Source organism: Chiloscyllium plagiosum, unplaced genomic scaffold (genome assembly GCF_037043375.1).
Source record: "Chiloscyllium plagiosum isolate Xiang-an unplaced genomic scaffold, Cpla_swu_hap1 HiC_scaffold_44, whole genome shotgun sequence".
In the NCBI taxonomy this organism is placed as follows: Eukaryota; Metazoa; Chordata; class Chondrichthyes; order Orectolobiformes; family Hemiscylliidae; genus Chiloscyllium; species Chiloscyllium plagiosum.
In genome coordinates this window covers 15,031,101-15,054,272 of record NW_028270182.1, presented here as the reverse complement: position 1 = coordinate 15,054,272, position 23,172 = coordinate 15,031,101, and the positions used below count along the sequence as shown (strand labels likewise).

At 50.7% G+C, this 23,172-nt stretch overlaps 1 protein-coding gene across 1 annotated transcript in view; it reads left to right on the top strand.

The window, feature by feature from the left end:
* LOC122546276 (solute carrier family 2, facilitated glucose transporter member 4-like) overlaps window positions 1-23,172 on the top strand; it is a 177,927-nt gene that overhangs the window by 6,853 nt on the left and 147,902 nt on the right. The window contains exons 2-3 of the mRNA XM_087982704.1: window positions 15,107-15,202; window positions 22,087-22,262. Coding sequence (XP_087838830.1) covers window positions 15,107-15,202; window positions 22,087-22,262 — 272 coding nt within the window. The remainder of the gene's footprint in view (window positions 1-15,106; window positions 15,203-22,086; window positions 22,263-23,172) is intronic.

The window sequence follows — 23,172 nt, the reverse complement described above, 5'->3', positions numbered from 1 at the left end:
CCCTCATCTCTCGCCTCCCTTTCTATCTGTCCTGTAGCATTTGTATTCTGGAACATTAAGCTGCCAGTCCTGTCCATCTCTGAGCCATATTTCTGTAATTGCTATGAAATCCCAGTGCCATGTTCCTAACCATACCCTGAGTTCATCGGCCTTCCCTGTTAGGCCCGTTGCACTGAAGTAAATGCAGTTTAATTACCAGTCCTATCTTGTTCTCTGCTTTGTCCCTGACTGCCCTGACTGTTTGACTCACTTCTGTTCTCAACCGTACCAGTCTCAGATTGATCTCTTTCCTCACTATCTCCTTGGGTCCCACCTCTCCCCACCTTACTCGGAACATGCTGCCCTTGAACTCTTATTATCTCACTTTTACCTGCAAACAACCTCCCCAAATCAACTTTCCAGAGTTCCTGTCTAACATTTTCAAAATTGGCCTTGCCCCAATTTGGAACTCTATCTTGTCTCGTTTTCCATAACTTTCTTAAAACTAATAGAATTGTGGCCACTTGTCCCAAAGTGCTCACCCACCAATACCTCAGTCACTTGCTTGGCCTTATTTCCCAAGAGGGGGTCGAGTTTTGCCCCTTGTCTGATCGGACTACTACATGTCGATTGAGAAAGTTTTCCTGAACACACTTAACAAATTCCTCTCCCAGCAAAGCAGTTAACACTATGACAGTCTCAGTCTCTGTTTGGAAAGTTAAAATCCTCGACTGTTACAGCCCTATTATTCTTACAGCTATCCTTCATATAGCACCGTACCCTGCAACATTGACCTGTCAGTCCTCAGTCATGTTTTTGTAATGATGTATGATGTAGACCATAGAACAGTATAGCACAGTACAGGCCCTTCGACCCTCGAAGTTATGCTGACTGTTTATCCTACTCTAAGATCAAACTAACCTACATACTCTTCATTGTACTGTCACCCGAGTGTCTATCCAAGAGTTGTTTAAATGTCCCAAATGTGTCTGACTCTACTACCACGGCTGGCAGTGCATTCCACTCACCCACTACTCTCTGTGTAAAGAACCTACCTCTGACATCTCCCCTAAACTTTCCTCCAATCACCTGAAAATTATGCCCCCTTGTGATAACCACTTCCATCCTGTGAAAAAGTCTGGCTATCCGCTATATCTATGCCTGTCATCATCTTGTCCACTAGGACTATAGATGCTGGAGATCAGAGCTGAAAAATGTGTTGCTGGAAAAGCACAGCAGGTTAGGTAGCATCCAGGGAACAGGAGAATCGACGTTTCGGGCATAGGCCCTTCTTCAGAAATATCGATTCTCCTGCTCCTTGGATGCTGCCTGACCTGCTGTGCTTTTCCAGCAACACATTTTTCAGCAGCGATCATCTTGTCCACCTCTATCAAGTCAACTCTCATCCATCTTCACTCCAATGAGAAAAGCCCTAGCTCCCTCAACGTTTCTTCATAAGACATTTCCTCCAGTCCAGGCAGCATCAGGGTGAATCTCCTCTGCACCCTTTCTAAAGCTTCCACATCCCTCCTATAATGAGGCAACCAGAACGGAACACAATATTCCAAGTGTGGTCTAACCAGGGCTCTAGAGCGCTGCAGTATTACCTCACATCTCTTAAACTCAATTCCCTTGCTAATGAAAGCCAACACACCATACTTCTTAACAACCCTATCAACTTGACTGGTAACTTTGAGGGATCTATGGATGTGGACCCCAAGATCCCTCTGTTCCTCCACACTGCCAAGAATCCTGCCTTTAACCCTGTATTCTGCATTCAAATTCCACCTTCCAAAATGAATCACCTCACACTTTTCCAGGTTGAACTCTATCTGCCACTTCTCAGCCCAGTTCTGCATCCTGTCGATATCCTGTTGCAATCTCCAACAGCCCTCCACACTACCCACAACTCCACCAACCTTCATGTCATTAGCAAACTTACTAACCCACCCTTCCACTTCCTCATCCAAGTCATTCATAAAAAGCACAAACAGCAGAGGTCCCAGAACAGATTCCTGCGGGAACACCACTCGTCACCGAGCTCCAGGCTGAATACTTCCCATCTACTACCACCCTCTGTCTTCTATGAGCCAGCCAATTTTGTATCCAGACAGCCAAATTTTCCTGTATCCCATGCCTCCTTATTTTCTGAATTAGCTTAACATGGGGAACCTAACCAAATGCCTTGCTAAAATCCATACACACCACATCCACTGCTCTACCTTCATCAATGTGTTTTGTCACATTCTCAAAGAATTCAATAAGATTTGTGAGGCATGACCTGCTCCTCACAAAGCCATGCTATCTCTTATCAAACTATGCTTTTCCAAATAATCTTAAATCCTGTCTCTCAGAATCCTCTCAAATACTTTTCCCACCATTGATGTAAGACTGACTAGTTTGTAATTCCCAGGATTATCCCTATTCCCTTTCTTAAACAAGGGAGTAACATTTACCATCCTCCAATCATCTGGCACTATTCCAGTGGACAGTGAGGATGCAAAGGCACAGCCATCTCTTCCCTCACTTCCTTTAGAAACTTTGGGCATATCCTGTCTGGCCCAGGGGACTTATCTATCCTCATGTTTTTCAAAATTTCCAGTTCATCCTCCTTCTTAATATTAACCTGTTTGACCATGTGAGCCTGTTTCATGCTGTCCTCACAAGCGACAAGGTCCCTCTCACTAGTGAATACTGAAACAAAGTACTCTTTCAGAACCTCGCCTACCTCTTCCAGCTCCAGGCATGAGTTCCCTCCCTGATTGGCCCTACCCTCACTCTGGCCATCCTCTGGTTCCTCATGTAAGTGTAGAATGCCTCGGGATGTTCCTTAATCCTACCTGCCAAGGCTTTTTCATGCCCCCTTCTAGGTCTCCTAAGTCCATTCTTCAGTTCCTTCCTGGCTACGTTGTAACCCTCTAGAGCCCTGTCTGATCCTTGCTTCCTCAACCTTAAGTAAGTTTCCTTCTTCCTCTTGACTAGATGTTCCACATCTCTTGTCATCCAAGGTTCCTTCACCCTGCCATCCCTTCCTTGCCTCAGGACAAACCTATCTCACACTCACAGCAAGTGTTCCCTAAACAACCTCCATATTTCTGTCGTGCATTTCCCTGAGAATATCTATTCCCAATTTATGCTCCACAGTTCCTGCCTTCCTGTCATTCCTCCGGCCCCAATTATATGTTTCCCATACCGACTGCTCCTATCCCTCTCCATGACTACAGTAAAGGTCAGGGATTTGTGATCACTATCACTGAAATGCTCTCGCACCGAGAGATTTGACACCTGACCTGGTTTGTTGCCAAGCACCAAATCCAATATGGCCTCCCCTCTAGTCGGCCTATCTACATATTGAGTCAGAAATCCTACCTGGACATACCTGACAAAATCTGCTCCATCCAAACTGTTTGCAGTCAGGAGGTTCCAATCAAATTAGGGCAGTTAAATTCACCCATTACAGCATATCCAAAATCTGCCTCCCAAATCTGCTCCTCCATGTCTCTGTTGCTATTGAGGGGTCTATAGAAAACTCCCAATAAAGTGACTGCTCCTTTCCTGTTTCTGACTCCCACCCAGACTGACTCTGTCGACAAAGCCTCCTCGGTGACCTCCCTTTCTGCAGCTGTGATGCTATCCCTGATCACCAATGCCACTCCCCACATCCTTTACCTCCCTCTTTATTCTTTTTGAAACATCTAAACCCCGGAATACCCAACAACCATTCCTGCTCCCCTCCTCCCCCCGCACCCCCGTCCCCCGTGATATCCAAGTCTCTGCAATGACTACAACATCCAAGTACTGATCCATGCTCTCAGTTCATCACGCTTATTCCTGACACTTCTTGCGTTAAAATAGACACACTTCAATCCATCACACTGACTGCAACTTTGTCCTAGCCCTATCCTATGTTCCCATCCATGCCCTGAGTGCATCTGCCTTACCTGTCAGGCCTCTTGCATTGAAATAAACACGGTTATTGGTTTAATTCATCAATCTTCTCTCGTTCCCTGCATGCTCTTATTTGTCTTGTCTATATAACTTGCCCTCTTAACTTCTGTCCCAACCACAACCTTCTCTCTTGTCCCTCTACTGCTTCAGGTCCTCCCCATCCCCCCTCCCCAGGTGTGGAATACCCTGCCTGCACCACGAGCAGACTCGCCAACGTTAAGGGCATTTAAATGGTCATTGGATAAACATATGGATGAGAATGGAATAGTTTAGGTTGGATGGGCTTCAGATTGGATTCACAGGTTGGCACAACATCGAGAGCTGAAGGGCCTGTTACTGCGCTGTAATGTTCCATGTATTAACACAGTGCGCTGTCTGATGTTACAGCACACTGTCCTGTCACACAGCACCTGTCTGATGTTACAGCACACTGTCCTGTCACACAGCACCTGTCTGATGTTACAGCACACTGTCCTGTCACACAGCACCTGTCTGAGAATAGAACACACTGTCCTGTAAATCGAGTCTGACAGTACAAAATGCTGTTTTGTGTCACAGGATACTGTCTGTTTGTAGAACATCCTGTTTTGTGGCACAGTATATTTTGACATATAACATACCGTCCGATATGTCCAATAGTACAACATACTTCCTTGTAATATAGAATACAGCCGATGCAGTTCTGTTTTGGGAGTTTAGTTATTGTTGCAATGTTGAAGACATTGCAGCTAACCTGTTCATAGTATGATCCAAGAAATAGCAATGGTAACGACTTCAACCCTCTTTTCATGGTGATGCTGATAGAGAGATGGGAGTTGGTCCCAGGGCACTGGGGAAACAAGCTGGCTTTTTGTGTTCAGTTCTGGCCATGAAACCTGTCGCGTCCCCTGGCAGTATAGAGGGTTTCTCTAAGGTTCTTCAACAGGCATGGAACTGGCGATCAGTTTGGTTCGGACTAAAATTTGAGGAGACCAAACGAATACAAAATGCAGCAGAGCAAATACACTGTATTCTGTCACATTTTGCTGTGACATAAAGTACATTTTTCGAAGCCAATTTCTCTGTGAAGATAACGCAGGTAGACCGATGCTGTAAATAATAGCATAATTTGTCTGATCTCCAAATTCCTCCAGCATCGACCATCTTGTTTGCTTGGCAGTTATGGAAACCAAATGGCCAAAAATTCCCTGTTTTTCCTTGTGATTGACACCTTCAAGAATTCGCATCCAAGGAACAGGAGAATCGACGTTTCGGGCATAAGCCCTTCTTCAGGAACCCTTCCTGAAGAAGGGCTTATGCCCGAAAGGTCGATTCTCCTGTTCCTTGGATGCTGTCTGACCTGCTGCGCTTTTCCAGCATCACATTTTCAGCTCTGATCTCCAGCATCTGCAGTCCTCACTTTCACCTTCAAGAATTCCAACACCTTTAGCAACTATCATTGAAAACTTGACAAATTCTCTTTTCATGACAGAACACCATGATTATAAAACTCCCAAGCCTTGATAAGTGGTGCTTTCAGCATTGTATGTAATTGGGGGTCTGTTAGCGGGATAGCAGGTGTACAGTGCCAAGTGAATTGACTCAATTCCCACACTAGCTCAGCTTAATTTCACAGAATCCCTACAGGGCATTTGGCCCACTAAGTCCACACCAACCCTCAGAAGAGTATCTAACCCTAAAACCCCCACCCTATCACATTTCCCCTCACTCACCCACCTTACATACACATCCCTGAACACTATAGACAATTTATCGTGGCCAATCCACCCTAACCTGCACATCATTAGACTGTGGGAGGAAACCCCCGCAGACACAGGGAGAATGTGCAAACTCCACACAGATTGTCACCCAAGGGTGGAATTGAACCCAGGTCCCTGGCGCTGTGAGACAGCAGTGCTAACCACTGAGCCACTGTGCTGCCCTGTGAGGTAACAGAGATTGGCGGATAAAATCAGCAGGTCTGGCAGCATTTTGTGAGTTCTGAAGAAGTGTCACTGGACCCAAGACACTGACTTTGCTTTCTCTCCACAGATGCGACCAGACCCTCTGAGTTTCTCCGGCAATTTCTGTTTTTGTTTTAGATTCCCAGCATCCACAGTATTTTGTTTATTACAAAGGTCCTGCCTTCTCAACCTCTCGCCTTGCCTGAGGCGTGGTGAACATCTGTCGTTCCTCTCGAATGAGAGCATGGGGCGATGGTGACTCTCCCTCTTGTATGTCTTAAAATGCAACTGTTTCTTGATCTGGAAAGGAAGCTATGTCGCATCTTCCACAATGTCACGTACTGGGGAGACAATGAAGCACCATAGAAGTGTAGCCACCATGGTATGAAAGCTGAAAGCCGATTTACGCATCGCAAGATCTCAAATGGCAATGTGACTTTGGTCCAGACAGTTTTCCTTCTTTGACCTCAATAAATATTGGCTTCAGGAAGAACTCATCCTGAAACCCATGGGAACTTGCATAACTGCCTGAGAGAGCAGGAGGACTGCTTGGTCTCACGTCACATCAAAGGTCAACAGCACTGACCCTGCAGTGCCCCGTCAATACTGGCATCATGTGATAGCCTTGACTTTATAGAGCTTGGGCCCCATGTGTGGGACACAAACCCAGAGTTGACAGTCCTACCCACTGAGCCATGGCCGGTACGCCAATGAAATGGGAAGTAATTCAAATGAAAACATGAACACAGACGATCAATACCTTTCCAACTCAGCTTGCTACGTTTTGCAGGACGTTGTCGTGGGTGTGGGCTGGTGTTGGGGTGTTCTCTCTGACGTTGTGAAAGGAATGTTAAATAGACTGGAGATGTTTGGACTGCACTGCTGGAGGTTGGGAAGGCTGAGAGAAGATTTGAATGAGGCATCTAGAGAGAGCAGATCAGGAGAAGTTGCTTTCCACTTGCAGAAGGATCAGATGCCTGAGGGTACACATTGAAGGCAATTGGTGAAAGAACCAACAGCTACCATGGCCAGAAATCTTTTTATACAGTAAAGTCTTACCATCTGGATTGTGCTGTCTGAGAGTGACCAGTGGTGTCCCACAGTACTGGGATTTTAACCCGACTGAGAATCCTCTTGCAAGGATGCCTGCCTTGAAGAAGTTTTCCTCCTCTCTCTACAAGCTATTCCTGATGAAGGGCTTTTGCTCGAAACGTCGATTTTCCTGCTCCTCGGATGCTGCCTGACCTGCTGTGCTTTTCCAACACCATTCTAATCTAGGCCCCACTTTTGTTTGTCATTTGTATAAATGATTGATATGAGAATATAGTAAGCTTGCAGATGGCACCAAGATTGGTGGCATGGTAGACAGTGAAGAAGGTTAGTTACAATTACAAAGAGATCGGTTGGGTCAATGGGAAAATGGAGTTTAATTTGGATAAATGTGAGGTATTGCATTTTGGTCAAACAAACAAGGGACAGAACTTATACAATTAAAAGTAGGGCCTTGGGTAGTTTTGTTGAACAGAGAGTCCTAATTCTTTGAAGTTTGTATCACATGTAATTAGGTTGGTTAAGAAAGTGTTTAACACATTTGCCTTAATTGCTCAGATCTCAGAGTATTGGAATTGAAACATTTAGTTGAGGTTGTCCAGGATGTTGGTGAGGTGTGGAATACCATGTGCAGTTCTGTTCACCCTGTTATAGGAGGCTGAAGAGGGTTCAAAAGAGACTTACCAGGGGGTTGCTGGGAATGGGGAGTTTGAGCTATGTAGGCTGGAACGTTTCTTATTGGAACATAGGAGAGGTGACCTTGTAGAGGTTTAAAACATCATGAGAGGTATTGATAAGGTGAGTGGCAGGTGTCTTTTCTCTAGGATGGGGGATTTTAAGAGGAGGGGGCATATTTTTAAGGTGAGAGGAGAAAGATTTAAAAAGACATGTCTGCAATTTTTTTCACACCGGGTGGTTCATGTGTGTGGAATGAACTTCCAGAGGAAGTGGTAGATGTGAGTACAGTTAGAACACTTAAAAGACATTTGGATAAGTACATGAATAAGGAATGTTTGGAGGGAAATGGGCCAAGGGCAGGCAAGTGAGGCTAGTTTAGTTTGGGATGATGGTTGGCACGGACTGGTTAGACCGAAGGGTTTGTTGCCAAGCTGTCTGACTCTATGACCCGATGAGTCTGATGGGGACAGTTGCGATTGGGAAGGAACAGGATTGGAACTAGAAGAATGTTAAGGCTAACTGGGTAGCAGGAAGGCGAGTGGCGCTGAACATCACCAGCTGGCTCAGCCCAGACACAATGGACAGAAAGGCCTCAATCTCTGCTGCAACTGTTGTGTAATTGTAACCTAATCCTGTTTTGCACTGTACAGCAGCAACTTTTAAGGTGTTGGTCAGTCAGTACAGAGGGAGCACTGCACTGTCAGAGGGTCAGTGCTGAGGGAGCACTGCACTGTCAGAGGGTCAGTGCTGAGGGAGCACTGCACTGTCAGAGGGTCAGTGCTGAGGGAGTGCCGCACTGTCAGAGGGTCAGTGCTGAGGGAGCGCTGCACTGTCAGAGGGTCAGTGCTGAGGGAGCACTGCACTGTCAGAGGGTCAGTGCTGAGGGAGTGCCGCACTGTCAGAGGGTCAGTGCTGAGGGAGTGCTGCACTGTCAGAGGGTCAGTGCTGAGGGAGTGCCGCACTGCCAGAGGGTCAGTGCTGAGGGAGTGCCGCACTGCCAGAGGGTCAGTGCTGAGGGAGTGCCGCACTGCCAGAGGGTCAGTGCTGAGGGAGCGCCGCACTGTCAGAGGGTCAGTGCTGAGGGAGTGCCGCACTGTCAGAGGGTCAGTGCTGAGGGAGTGCCGCACTGCCAGAGGGTCAGTGCTGAGGGAGCGCTGCACTGTCAGATGGTCAGTGCTGAGGGAGTGCCGCACTGTCAGAGGGTCAGTGCTGAGGGAGCACTGCACTGTCAGAGGGTCAGTGCTGAGGGAGCACTGCACTGTCAGAGGGTGAGTGCTGAGGGAGTGCCGCACTGTCAGAGGGTCAGTGCTGAGGGAGTGCCGCACTGTCAGAGGGTCAGTGCTGAGGGAGCGCTGCACTGTCAGAGGGTCAGTGCTGAGGGAGCACTGCACTGTCAGAGGGTCAGTGCTGAGGGAGTGCCGCACTGTCAGAGGGTCAGTGCTGAGGGAGCGCTGCACTGTCAGAGGGTCAGTGCTGAGGGAGTGCCGCACTGCCAGAGGGTCAGTGCTGAGGGAGTGCCGCACTGCCAGAGGGTCAGTGCTGAGGGAGTGCCGCACTGCCAGAGGGTCAGTGCTGAGGGAGCGCCGCACTGTCAGAGGGTCAGTGCTGAGGGAGTGCCGCACTGTCAGAGGGTCAGTGCTGAGGGAGTGCCGCACTGCCAGAGGGTCAGTGCTGAGGGAGCGCTGCACTGTCAGATGGTCAGTGCTGAGGGAGTGCCGCACTGCCAGAGGGTCAGTGCTGAGGGAGCGCTGCACTGCCAGAGGGTCAGTGCTGAGGGAGCACTGCACTGTCAGAGGGTCAGTGCTGAGGGAGTGCCGCACTGTCAGAGGGTCAGTGCTGAGGGAGCGCTGCACTGTCGGAGGGTCAGTGCTGAGGGAGCGCTGCACTGTCGGAGGGTCAGTGCTGAGGGAATGCTGCACTGTCAGAGGGTCAGTGCTGAGGGAGTGCCGCACTGTCAGAGGGTGAGTGCTGAGGGAGCGCTGCACTGTCAGAGGGTCAGTGCTGAGGGAGCGCTGCACTGTCGGAGGGTCAGTGCTGAGGGAGTGCTGCACTGTCAGAGGGTCAGTGCTGAGGGAGCGCTGCACTGTCAGAGGGTCAGTGCTGAGGGAGTGCCGCACTGTCAGAGGGTCAGTGCTGAGGGAGCGCTGCACTGTCAAAGGGTCAGTGCTGAGGGAGTGCCGCACTGCCAGAGGGTCAGTGCTGAGGGAATACCGCACTGCCAGAGGGTCAGTGCTGAGATGACACTACACTGTCAGAGGGTCAGTGTTAAGGGAGCACTGCACTTTTAGAGGATTATTACTGAAAGAGCACCATACTATCAGGAGGCCAGCGCTAAGGAAGTCCTACATTGTTGGAGGGTGGGCGCTGAGACAGTGCCACACTGTCAGAGGGTCAGTGCTGAGGGAGTGCCATACTGTCGAAGGGTCAGTGCTGAGGCAGAGCTGTAGTGTCGGAGGGTCAGTGCTGAGGGAGTGCTGCACTGTCAGAAGGTCAGTGCTAAGGGAGTGCCACACTGTCGAAGGGTCAGTGCTGAGGGAGTGCCACACTGACAGAGGGTCACTTCTGAGGGAGTGCCACACTGTCGAAGGGTCAGTGCTGAGGCAGAGCTGTAGTGTCGGAGGGTCAGTGCTGAGGGAGTGCTGCACTGTCAGAAGGTCAGTGCTAAGGGAGTGCCACACTGTCGAAGGGTCAGTGCTGAGGGAGTGCCACACTGACAGAGGGTCACTTCTGAGGGAGTGCCACACTGTCGAAGGGTCAGTGCTGAGGCAGAGCTGTAGTGTCGGAGGGTCAGTGCTGAGGGAGTGCTGCACTGTCGGAGGGTCAGTACTGGGGCAGCACTGCACTGTCGGAGGGTCAGTGTTGAGGGAGTGCCGCACTGTGAGATGGTCAATTCTGAGGGAAAGCTGTACGGACGGAGGGTCAGTGCTGAGGGAGCGCCGCACTGTCAGAGGGTCAGTACTGAGGGTGTGCCGCACTGTCAGAGCGTCAGTGCTGAGGGAGTGCTGCACTGTTGGGGGGGTCAGTGCTGAGGGAGTGCTGCACTGTTGGGGGGTCAGTGCTGAGGGAGTGCTGCACTGTCAGAGGGTCAGTGCTGAGGGAATGCTGCACTGTCAGAGGGTCAGTGCTGAGGGAATGCTGCACTGTCAGAGGGTCAGTCCTGACTGTGTGCCCCCCTGTCGGAGAGTCAGTGCTGAGGGTGTGCCACACTTTTGGGGTAGTCAGTGCTGAGGGAGTGCTGCACTGTAGGTGGGTCAGTGCTGCGGTAGTGCTGCACTGTCAGAGGGTCTGTACTGTGGGAGTGCCGCACTGTTGGCGGGTCAGTGCTGAGGGAGTGCCACACTGTTGGAGGGTATGTGTTGAGGCAGTGCCATACTGTCGGAGGGTCAGCGCTGAGGGAGTGCTGCACTGCCAGAGGGTCAGTGCTGAGGGAATGCTGTACTGTCATTGGGTCAGTGCTGAGGGAATGCTGCACTGTCAGAGGGTCAGTGCTGAGGGAGTGCCGCACTGTCGAGAGGGTCAGTGCTGAGATGACACTACACTGTCAGAGGGTCAGTGTTAAGGGAGCACACTTCTGAGGGAGTGCCACACTGTCGTAGGGTCAGTGCTGAGGCAGAGCTGTAGTGTCGGAGGGTCAGTGCTGAGGGAGTGCTGCACTGTCGGAGGGTCAGTGCTGAGGGAGTGCTGCACTGTCAGAAGGCCAGTGCTAAGGGAGTGCCACACTGTCGAAGGGTCAGTGCTGAGGCAGTGCTGTACTGTCGGAAGGTCAGTGCTCAGGGAGTGCCACACTGTCAGAGGGTCAGTGCTGAGGCACTGCTGTACTGTTGGAGGATCAGTGCTGAGGGAGCACCACACTGTCAAAGGGTCAGTGCTGAGGGAGTGGGACGCTGTCGGAGGGTCAGTGCTGAGGGAGTGCCGCACTGTTGGAGGGTCAGTGCTGAGGGAATGCTGCACTGTCAGAGGGTCAGTGCTGAGGGAGTGCCGCACTGTCGGAGGATCTGTGCTGAGGGAATGCCACACTGTCGGGAGGGTCAGCACTGAGGGAGTGCCACGCTGTTGGAGGGTCAGCGCTGAGAGAGTGCTGCACTGTCGGGAGGGTCAGTGCTGAGGTGGCAGTACACTGTAGGAGGGTCAGTGTTAAGGGAGCACTGCACTTTTAGAGGGTCATTACTGAAAGAGCATCATACTATCAGAAGGCCAGTGCTAAGGAAGTCCTACATTGTCAGAGAGTCAGCGCTGAGGGAGTGCCACACTGTCGGAGGGTCAGTGCTGAGGGTGTGCTGCACTGTCGGAGGGTCAGTGCTGAGGCAGTGCCACACTGTCAGAGGGTCAGTGCTGAGGGAGTGCCACAGTGTCAGAGGATCAGTGCTGAGGGAGTGTCACAGTGTCAGAGTGTCAGTGCTGAGGTAGTGCCGCACTGTCAGAGGGTCAGTGCTGAGGCAGTCCACACTGTCGGAGGTTCAGTGCTGAGGGGCTGCTTTGTTGCCAGAAGGTCAGTACCAAGGGATTACCATAATGTTCTAGGGTCAGTGCTGCAGAAGCAGCACACTGTCAGTGGATCAGCGCTGAGGGAGAGGATACTGTTGGAGACTTAGAGCTGAGGGAGTGCTGCAGTGTTGTAAAACCAGTGCTAAGGGAGTGCTGCGCTGTCAGACAGTCAGTAGTGAGGGAGTGCTGTGCAGCTGGAGGGTCAGTGCTGAGGGAGAGCTGCACTGTCAGGGGGTTATTACCCAGGATATCAAGATAGGGTAGATTTCTCCTTAGTTGGCCTGGGTCAAAGTTTTTCCTTCAATATCTTTCTCTGGTGAATATCATGCTGTCCATTTAGAATGCTGTGAAAGGTGCTACAGCAATGCAATTTTGTGTCTTTGTATTTTTGTTGTGATTAGACAAGGTTGCCACAGAGAGACTGCTTCCCCCCCCCCCCCCCCCCCCCTTACTGGGCAAGCTCCGACAGAGAGACACAGTCTTTGGCTGACTGTGAGGAGCAGAGCTCAGTATTTCAGCTCCTCAGGCCTGTTGTGGAATTTAATAAGGTCAATTCACTGCTGGGGGTTGGGGGGGTTGGGGTGACAGGGGAGGAGTTTGTGTTTGGGTTTGTCTGGCTTCAAAGGGGTATGTGGGTTCAGGAGATGGTGGCACCAGGGCTTTAAGCACTGTCTGGGCTCTTGGGGTGTTATAGCTCAGATGCCCCCTCATCACAGACACTGAATTTAATCCTAAGGGCTCCCAAAACTGAATTTCAGTCAGGCTAACACAAGAACCTAAGCCACTCACGAGGGAAATCTAAACGTCTTTTTGAAGATTTTTGATTTTTCTCCAATCAAAGACTGGGCAGTGAGGGTGGCAGTACACAGGGAGCCAGGGTGGATTTATGCCCGGGAATGATGAGATATGCGGCAAAATGTGGGTGAATGTGTGATTGGCCAGCGAGTTTTCACACCTTCTTTATTCTCTTCCCCAGTCTCCGTGGAATACCCTTCCACAACTCACACCAACTGATTTCAATGTCAATACGTCACGCTGTAATTACACCCTCCACCACTGGTGTGGAGAGGGGCAGTGTGGGGCAGCACCCTATCGTTTCCTCAGTGATTCCACCCCTCTCTCCTGAAGCCCTGTGCTAATGTCAATCTTGTCGTGTGGAAGATTTTTTTCAATGTTATTGCTAATTTTAATTGAAGACCTATCTGACCTGCCGGAAGAGCAGCGCTCCGAAAGCTCGTGACTTCAAATAAATAATTTGGACTATAACCTGGTGTTGTGCGACCTCTGACCTTGTCCCCAGTCTGACTCTGGCACCTCCACATCATGGCTTTCAAACTGTGTCCATTTACAAGGGGGGAATGGTTTCTCCCTCACGGATCCCTCACGGTTCTGAAAATCTACACAAGCCCCAACTTGTCCAATCCATTCCAATGTCTGAAGTTTCTCATTCTTGAAGCCGTTCTTGTAAATCGCGTCTGCTATCTCTCCAATGTGTACACATCCTTCCTAAAGTGTGGAGCTCTGGAACTGTACAGAGCACTCCCCCGCAGAGGTCTCATCAGTGATCTGTAAAGATTCAGCATTTCTCTGTTTTGTCTCTCCGGCACTCTCTGCTCCTGGACAGTTTTGAGGAATCCATGCTCTTCTCTTTCCTTCTCACCCTTGTCCCTAAGTGGACTGACACTGAGTCATTTGGATCTCACTGGCTGTATTATCCTGACCCACCCACTCCCCCACTGAATATACAGCCCCCTCAATGTATAAACATCCCCCAGCATAGAATCCCACAATCAGAGGAAACCCATTCAAACCATCATGTCTTCTGATGGTCCTCCTACGATGCCAGACATGGACCTCCCCTCCTCTGCCCTCTCCCCACATTCCTCTTTGTCGGAAATTTAGGACGTGAAGAAACATTGGCAGGTAGTGAGTGAGGTCACTCGGGAGCTGGGTGCATTCTGACTCCCTGAGGAATGATATTTTAATTTACGTTTAGGTTGTCGTTTGGGAAATTTCCGACTTGGTTACCGGAGGGGGGTGGGGGTACTGACCTCTCTGCTGAGGGAAGTCGGTCTTTCCCCAGGCCATTTCCTTCAGCTTCCCCTGTTCCAAGGGGTTCAAACTCAGCCTGTCGCATTTTCTCTCCATTTCTCAGGCTAAGCAATGTGACCGTTGATTTCCTCTGTTGGTTCTCTCATGTAACTGTGTCCTTGCGATAGATCCCTTCAGGCCCGGGGGACTTACCTACCGTAATGTTTTTGAAGCCCCCCTCCTCCTTAATACAGCATTCCTTCGAGTACCAACAAACCCCTCTCTGAACGACCCAGCATTCATGTCTTTCTCCTTGGGACCTCGCCCACTTCTTCCGGCCCCTCACATAAATTCCTTCCTTTGTCCTTCAGTGGATCTTCCCTTTCCCTAGTTACTCCATTGCTCCTAATAGATGGATTAAAAGCCTTAAGCTTGACCGTGATGCTACGTGCCAAGGATATTTCATGGCCCCTTCACCCTCGCCGAATTTCTTTTTTAAAGTTCTGTGTCCTGGGAGGGTTTGATGGAGACAGTGTAGAGGGAGCTTTACTCTGTATCTAACCCTATCTCCTGGCAGTGTTTGATGGGGTCAGTGTAGAGGAAGCTTTACTCTGTATCTAACCCTCTGTCCCGGCAGTGTTTGATGGAGACATGTGTAGAGGGAGCTTTACTCTGTATCTAACCCAATGCTGTCTCTGTCCTGGAAGTGTTAGATGGGGGACAGTGGAGAAGGATTTATTACCGTGATTTCAAAAACCTACTGAGTTTGTGCATTGTCTGGTGTAGGGGTGGTTTGTGATAGGGATCCTGGTCTCAGTTCAAGCTCAGTCACTCTGTGGGGGCAAGGTGCCAGTGCAGCGGTGGGGGTTCTCGAGGGAGGGGTGGGAACGGGGGGATTTTTGTGAATGTGGGAGGGGGGGGGGGGTTGGAGGACAAAACAAAATTGGAGTTGTCTGTGTCTTTCTATAGCTCCTCCATTTGTCTCTTTACAGCGTGTCACATGCACCCTTATCCTCTCTGTGTTCACTGCGGTACTGGGATCTTTGCAGTTCGGATATAACATCGGGGTTATCAACGCGCCCCAGAAGGTAAGAGCATCAACGAGGGAGAGACCAAGAGTGAGGGGAGAAGCGCACAGACAGACAGAGAGCGCAAGAGAGAGAGAGAGGGGGGTAAGAGAGGAGGGAGAGAAAGCAGCTAGAGAGAGAGAGAAGAGTGAAGGGAGCGAGGGGAGAGTGAATTAAGAGATAAACAGTGGGAGAGAGATGGTTGGGAGAAAGGTAGGGAGAGTTGGGAGTTAGATGGCTGTTGGAGAGAGACAGCGAGGAGAGAGGCAGCAGGCAGAGAGAAATGGGAGGAAGAAGGACAAGGAGAGAGAGAGAGAGAGCGCAATGGGGTAAAAAGAGAGGGAAAAAGCAATGGGGGGCAAGGTAGAGAGTCCAAGGGAGGTGAGAAGAGAGGATGAGAGAGAGGAGGAAAAAAATGTTGTGAGAGAGAGGTTGGGGAGTGAAGGGAGAGTCAGCAAGTGAGACGTGGAGGAGAGAGGGAAGGAAGGGCTGCAGAGAGTGAGTGAGATTGGGACTGGGAACAAAATGGCTGAAAGAGAGGTGGGGGAAGACAGATTGTCAGGAAAAAGCAGGGAATGGGGAGAGTTGGGAATGGGCAGAGAACGGGGCGGTGTGTGGAAAAGGGATGGGAAGGGTGGAGAGCAGAGAAAGAAAGAGAAAGCGAAGGTGACAAAAGATAGAGAGGCAGTGAGAGCAAGAAAAAAGTGGGGAGAGAGAGAGGGAAACGATAAGGACGAGGGGGAGGCACAAAGTGGGGAGAACTAAAATGGGCAAGAAACAGCGAGACTGGAGCAGCAGACACAGCGAGATTGTGGGATGGAAGCAAGGAGCGAGAGATTCCAAACGGACAGGTGGCAAGATGGGACCGGGGAGAGATCATGAAAGATCAAGGGAGTGAGCAAGGCAAAAAAAACCAGCAAAAGTAGTGAGAGGAGAGAGCAAAAAACGTCAAAACGAAGAGGGAGCATGGGAGATAGAGAGAGAGAGAGAGAGAGAGAGAGAAAGAGAGAGGAGAAGGGAGCAGGAGTGTTGCACTGAACTGCTGGGCAGGGCTGAGCTGACCATCAGCTACAGGACCCAAGCCAGGACAAAGTGAGGGAGCAGCAGCTGTGAGCAGGAATGCACGATGGACAGGGATGTGAGTCCGCATTTGGCCTTGATGGTAGGAAGCAGCTACTGGGGGCTGGGGCTGTGGGCCAGACAGCAAGGTTCACAGACCTGACCGCAAGGTGGTGGGAGATAGAGTCCTGGGCTTTTCCAATGGGGGCCCTCATCAGCTTCAATAGGTTCAAGGAGATCGCTGCTCATTTGGAATTTTACCTTGCTTCGGTCACCCGCTACCTGCCCTCCTTGCGATGGGGCACCCGTCAGAGGAGCTCTCCAGTCTCCATTGCCAAGTGGAGCTTGTGAGCATTGATCACCTAGTCCTGCTTCTGGGTATCAATCCCACACAGCTTAACAGGCACAGCAACACAGGCAGGCAGTAGGTACAGGCACAGCAACACAGGCAGGCAGGTAGGTACAGGGACAGTAACACAGGCAGGCAGGTAGGTACAGGCACAGCAACACAGGCAGGCAGGTAGGTACAGGCACAGCAACACAGGCAGGCAGGTAGGTACAGGCACAGCAACACAGGCAGGCAGTAGGTACAGGCACAGCAACACAGGCAGGTAGGTACAGGCACAGCAACACAGGCAGGTAGGTACAGGCACAGCAACACAGGCAGGCAGTAGGTATAGGGACAGCAACACAGGCAGGCAGGTAGGTACAGGCACAGCAACACAGGCAGGTAGGTACAGGCACAGCAACACAGGCAGGCAGTAGGTACAGGCACAGCAACACAGGCAGGCAGTAGGTACATGGACAGCAACACAGACAGGCAGGTAGGTACAGGCACAGCAATACAGGCAAGCAGGTAGGTACAGGCACAGCAACACAGGCAGGCAGTAGGTACAGGGACAGCAACACAGGCAGGCAGGTAGGTACAGGCACAGCAACACAGGCAGGCAGTAGGTACAGGCACAGCAACACAGGCAGGCAGGTAGGTACAGGCACAGCAACACAGGCAGGCATGTAGGTACAGGCACAGCAACACAGGCAGACAGGTAGGTACAGGGACAGCAACACAGGCAGGCAGTAGGTACAGGCACAGCAACACAGGCAGGTAGGTACAGGCACAGCAACACAGGCAGGTAGGGACAGGCACAGCGACACAGCCAGGTAGGTAGGTACAGGCACAGCAACACAGGCAGCCAGGTAGGTACAGGCACAGCAACACAGGCTGACAGATAGGTACAGGCACAGCAACACAGGCAGGCCGGTAGGTACAGGCACAGCAACGCAGGCAGGCAGGTAGGTACGTACAAGGACAGCTACACAGCCTGACAGGTAGGTACAGGCACAGCAACACAGGCAGGCAGGTAGGTTCAGGAACAGCAACACACGCTGACAGGTAGGTATAGGCACAGCAACACAGGCAGGCAGGTAGATACCAGCACAGCAACACAGGCAGGCAGATAGGTACAGGGACAGCTACTCAGGCTGACAGGTAGATACCGGCACAGCAATACTGGCTGACAGGTAGGTACAGGCACAGCACAAAGACACTCACACAGACAGACAGATGCACCAGCACAGGTAGACACACAGCACATACATCCACAGACAGCCAAGCAGACATAGACACAGCACGTACTGATGCACCAACACAGACACACAGATACAGGCGCAGTACACATGCACACACACACACACACAAAGACAAACCGAGAGTGTGGTGCTGGAAAAGCACAGCCGATCAGGCAGCATCTGAGGAGCAGGAGAATCGACGTTTTGGGCAAGAGCCCTTCATCAGGAATGATTTTCTGCTCCTCGAATGCTGCCTGACCTGCTGTGCTTTTCCAGCAACACACTCTTGACTCTGATCTCCAGCATCTGCAGTCCTCAATCTCTCCTAGAAGCAGAAAAACCGGCATAGACATACACATACACACACTGAAACAGGCAGACCAAGACAGACGCAGCACACAGAGACATATTGACACAAACAGATGCATAGATACAGACACTACACACACAGGTACCCACACACTGTCAAACAGACAAACCAACACACACACACACAGGCAGACTGAAACAGACGCAACACACATAGTCACAGACAGACAGTTACAGACTCAGCACAACAATACTCACACAGACACAGAGACAAAGACACATAGACACAGACAGATAGATAGTTTCAGACTCAGCACAACAATACTCACACAGACACAGAGACAAAGACACATAGACACAGACAGACAGATAGTTACATACTCAGCACAACAATACTCACACAGACACAAAGACACAGACAAAATACAAAGACACTCATACAGATTCACTGACACAGACAGACACATAGATACAGACACAATATACACTCACACAGACAAACAAACACACCAACACAGACTGACAAATACATACAGACACAACACACTCACAGACAAAAAGATACACATGTAGATATACAGGCAAGGCATGCAGACACACACAACACATATACGCAGACACCACGCACACATGCAGTTTAATGCACACACACAAACGGAGATGCACACATAAACAGGTGCACACACACACAAACACTGAGACATGGGCAGACACAGCCCTTGTTGAGTGCACTGAAACACAGGGACAGACATTTACGTGCACCCGCGCACACTCTGAGACATGTGCATGTGCACATACAGACACATGTAGGCACAAACACGGAAACACATGGATCTGCAAGGTACAAGTCAGGAGTAGGATGTAATATTCCTCACTTGCCTGGACGGGGCAGTTCCGACAGCACCCAAGCAGCTCGATACCATCCAGGGGCAAAGGAGCCACCCCTCGCCAGGTTGATTGGCATCAAATCCACAAGCATTCCACTCCCTCCACCACCGACACTCAGTAGCAGCAGTGTGTACCGTCTACAACATGCACTGCAGAAATTCACCAAAGATCCTAAGACAGCACCTTCCAAAGTCAGGATTACTACCAACTAGAGCAGCAGATAGATGGGAACATCACCTCACGCAAGATCCCTTGGCAAGCCACTCAGCATCCCTGACTTGGATATATATCACTGTTCATTCACTGTCACTGGGTCAAAATCCTGGAATTCCCTCCCTGAGGGCATTGTGTGTGTCTACTGATAGCACACCGACCACAACAAACGCCTCCAGGCAATAAATACTGGTCTAACGGACAATGCTCACATCCCATTGATGAATAACAAAAAGTGCAGAAATACACACATGCTCACAGAGACATCGAAACACACTGACGGAGAAAGTCTGACACATGCACATGCTGTGAAAAGTGCATCCACGCTGCAGCACAGACACAGACAAACACGCACCCTGACACACAGTCAGACGTCACACCACACCAGGTTACAGTCCAACAGGTTTACTTGAAATCACACGCTTTCGGAGCATTCACCTGATGAAAGGGCAGCTTGTGATTTCAAATAAACCTTTTGGATTATAACTTGGTGTCATGTGACTTCTGACCTTGTCCACCCCAGTCCAACACCGGCCCCACCTCCACATCAATCTGAAACACAGAGACAAACACGCTCTGAAACACACATACAGGCAGACAGACCCACACTCTGATTCACACAGCTCCACACATTCTGAAACATACACACAAATATATATATCGATATGTACAAACACACAGAGAAACACACAGATTCACTCGAACATGTACACCAGCACAAAAACACACAGGCATCACACGCATGGAAGTATACACACTCATGTAGACAGAGATACACACACAGAGACAGAAACACACATGGAGACGCAAACATGAGCACACACAGACACAAACACACACACACGCGCGCACACAGAGAAACACACATGGAGACGCAGACATGAGCACACACACACTCACACAGACACACACAGAAACATACATGGAGACACAGAATGAACACACACACACACAGACACACACAGAAACATACATGGAGACACAGAATGAGCACACACACACACACACACACACAAGGGAGTGACTTTAACTCTGTGGGATGATGTCGCCATTGGTTATAGCTGTAAATTGGAAAGGAGTTATTGGAAACAAACACCTTGCCTAATTTCTCCTCAGCCAGGCCTAACTTTGGAGGATCTGATCACAAGAGGGCTGACAAGACATGGACCGTCTCAGAGTGTGTGGGGACAGAGGGAGAGGGAGGGGGAGGGGGTGGAGGCTGGCAGACAGCTGCTTGCCTCTCTGACAGCACAGGCCCCTCGAGTGCAGCGTTCCTCCCAGCCTCCCGACTAAAAATAAACAGCGCCGGGAATCAAATGTCCCGCAGCCTCGTGACGGAGAGGGATAAAGCTGCTGAAGAATTTCCCCGGCGCTCACATGCACCAGACAGGGGCTGGAGAGAGAGTCAGAAAGCTGGCCAAGGATTCCTTCAGCTTTAGAGTGAAGGGTTCCCGGTTCAAATCCCCAGTCCACAGGCTTCAACACCGGAGGTCAAGCAGGCAGGGTGGAGGGGGAGTGCTGTGACAGTTCAAGGAGCAGACAATGAGCACTGACCTTGACAGCAAGGTCCCTGTAACCTTGACAGAGTTTCTCATACAAGGCTGGCACTCCCAGTCCGAGTACTGAGGGAGTGCAGCCCGGTCAGAGTTGCGTTAGGCTCTCAGCCGGAACATTAAACCATGGAAGCGCCCCAGGCCGAGAAAGATCCCACAGCCACTACAACACAAACAGGAAGGTGCAGGTGTAGTGGTCCTGTCACTGGATCTCACAGATAGCATCCCTACAGTGCCCATGTGGCTTCTCCGGAGTGCATCCCACCCCGATTCCTCCTCCCCACCCCCTATAACCACACATTTCCTGTGGCTAACCCACCCCCATCAGCCTGTGGGAGGAAAATGGAGCACTCAGAGGGGACCCGGGCAGACAGTGGTCCGAGGGCAGAATCGAGTCTTGGTCCCTGGTACTGTGAAGCAGTGTTGCTAACCACTGTACCACATTCAGGCTCGCTGTCTGTAGGATCTTACTGTACACCAACAGGTACAGCCACCCCAACCGAACAGTGACCACCGGCCTCAATACGGTCCCTTTGCTAGCGAGAAGCTTTGGGATGATGTGTGGCAGCAGTAAGGTGCTACGGGAATGCAGATTTCTTTCTTTAAAAGCCAGGGTAGGGTTGTGGGAGGGGGTGTTGACTCCAGTGGGATGTGAGGAGCTGAGGCTGCCTGGGTGAGTGCAGCTCCAATAAACCTCAAAACAGCCCCCCGCTTGATTGGCACCACATCCGCAAACATTTGCTACCTCCACCGCGGGCGTTCAGTGGCCGCGGTGTGTACCATCAACAAGACGCCCTGCAGAAACTCCCCAAAAGTCCTCTGACAGCGCTCTTCAAACTGACAACCACTTCCATCTTGAAAGACAAGAGCAGCAGATACATGGGAAAAGCAAGTTCCCCTCCAAGCCACTCCCCACCCTGACTTGGGGAATGTATCGCCCGTTCCCTCGGTGTCGCTGGAGCTCCCTCCTAAAGCCATTCAGGGTCAAGCTGGACTGCAGCGGTACAAGAAAGCAGCTCAGCGCCACCTTCAGGGGCAATTAGGGATGGGTAATAAAGACTGGGCAAGCCAGCGATGTCCACCTCCAATCGGTGGGGCCAATGGGAGGGGCTGAAGGTGCCCACCTCTCCCCCAGGCTGTTGAGGAGAGGGAGATGGGCTGGTGGCACCATGGAGGTGGAGGGAGTGTAATTGTGAGCTGGACATGTGTCCTTCCCCATTGTGGGCAGGGCGTGGCAGTGGAACATGAAGACACAAACTGAAAAATTCATCGTTGTCTCTGTTCCTTGCTCATTCGTGCCTGTTTTGGCCACAGATCATCGAACAAAGCTACAATGAGACATGGATGCGGAGACAGACGGGAGGGGAACAGCCACAGCCCATTGACCAGGCCACCCTCACCACCCTCTGGTCCCTGTCTGTCGCCATATTCTCCATTGGAGGGATGGTCTCCTCTTTCCTGTTGGGGACCCTGGCCGAGTGGCTGGGCAGGTAAGGCTGAGGGAGCGGCCTAGGAACGCGTGGGATTCGGGAGAAGAGAGGGATTTCTGGTCTTGGATTGGCTGCCTCAGGAATATCATCTGTGACAGAATCCCCCATCACGCTCAATATGACCAGGGATCGGGTGTTTAAGTTGGCCTCAGAATCTCTGGACTGGAGCGAGGATGGGTGTAGTCCATTCAGAGGGGGTGTGTGGCCCAAATTTCCCCAGTGAGGCCAAGAGGATCCCGGAAGGATAGGGACTCTTCCTTACGCAAGATCAGTCTGACCAGGTTAAGAATCCACTCCAACCAACGCGATTATTAAAATGTCAAATGGATCCCAAGTCACAGGGTGCCTCTACGCTTTGACACCTCCATCCGTGATAAAGAGAGACTCACAAAAGGGGGCACCAAAAATTGTCACATTGAAGGAAAATCCATAGTCTTAGGTGAAGGCCTCACCACACACCCACCTCACACTCACCCACAAACTAAGGGAACTCTATAAACACTCAATCCCAAACTCAGGGAGCCGTGTAAACATCCAGTCCCAAACTCAGGGAGCACTGTGTAAACACTCAATCACAAACTCAGGGAACTCTGTGTAAACACTCAATCCCAAACTCAGGAAGCTGTGTAAACACTCAATCCCAAACTCAGGGAGCTGTGAAAACACTCAATCCCAAACTCAGGAAGCTCTGTGGAAACACTCAGAACCAAACTCAGGGAAGTCTGTAAACACTCATTCCCAAACTCAGGGAGCTGTGTAAACACTCAATCCCAAACTCAGGTAAGTCTGTAAACACTCATTCCCAAACTCAGGGAGCTGTGTAAACATTCAATCCCAAACTCAGGAAGCTCTGTGTAAACACTCAATCCCAAACTCAGGGAGCTGTGTAAACACTCAATCCCAAGGTCAG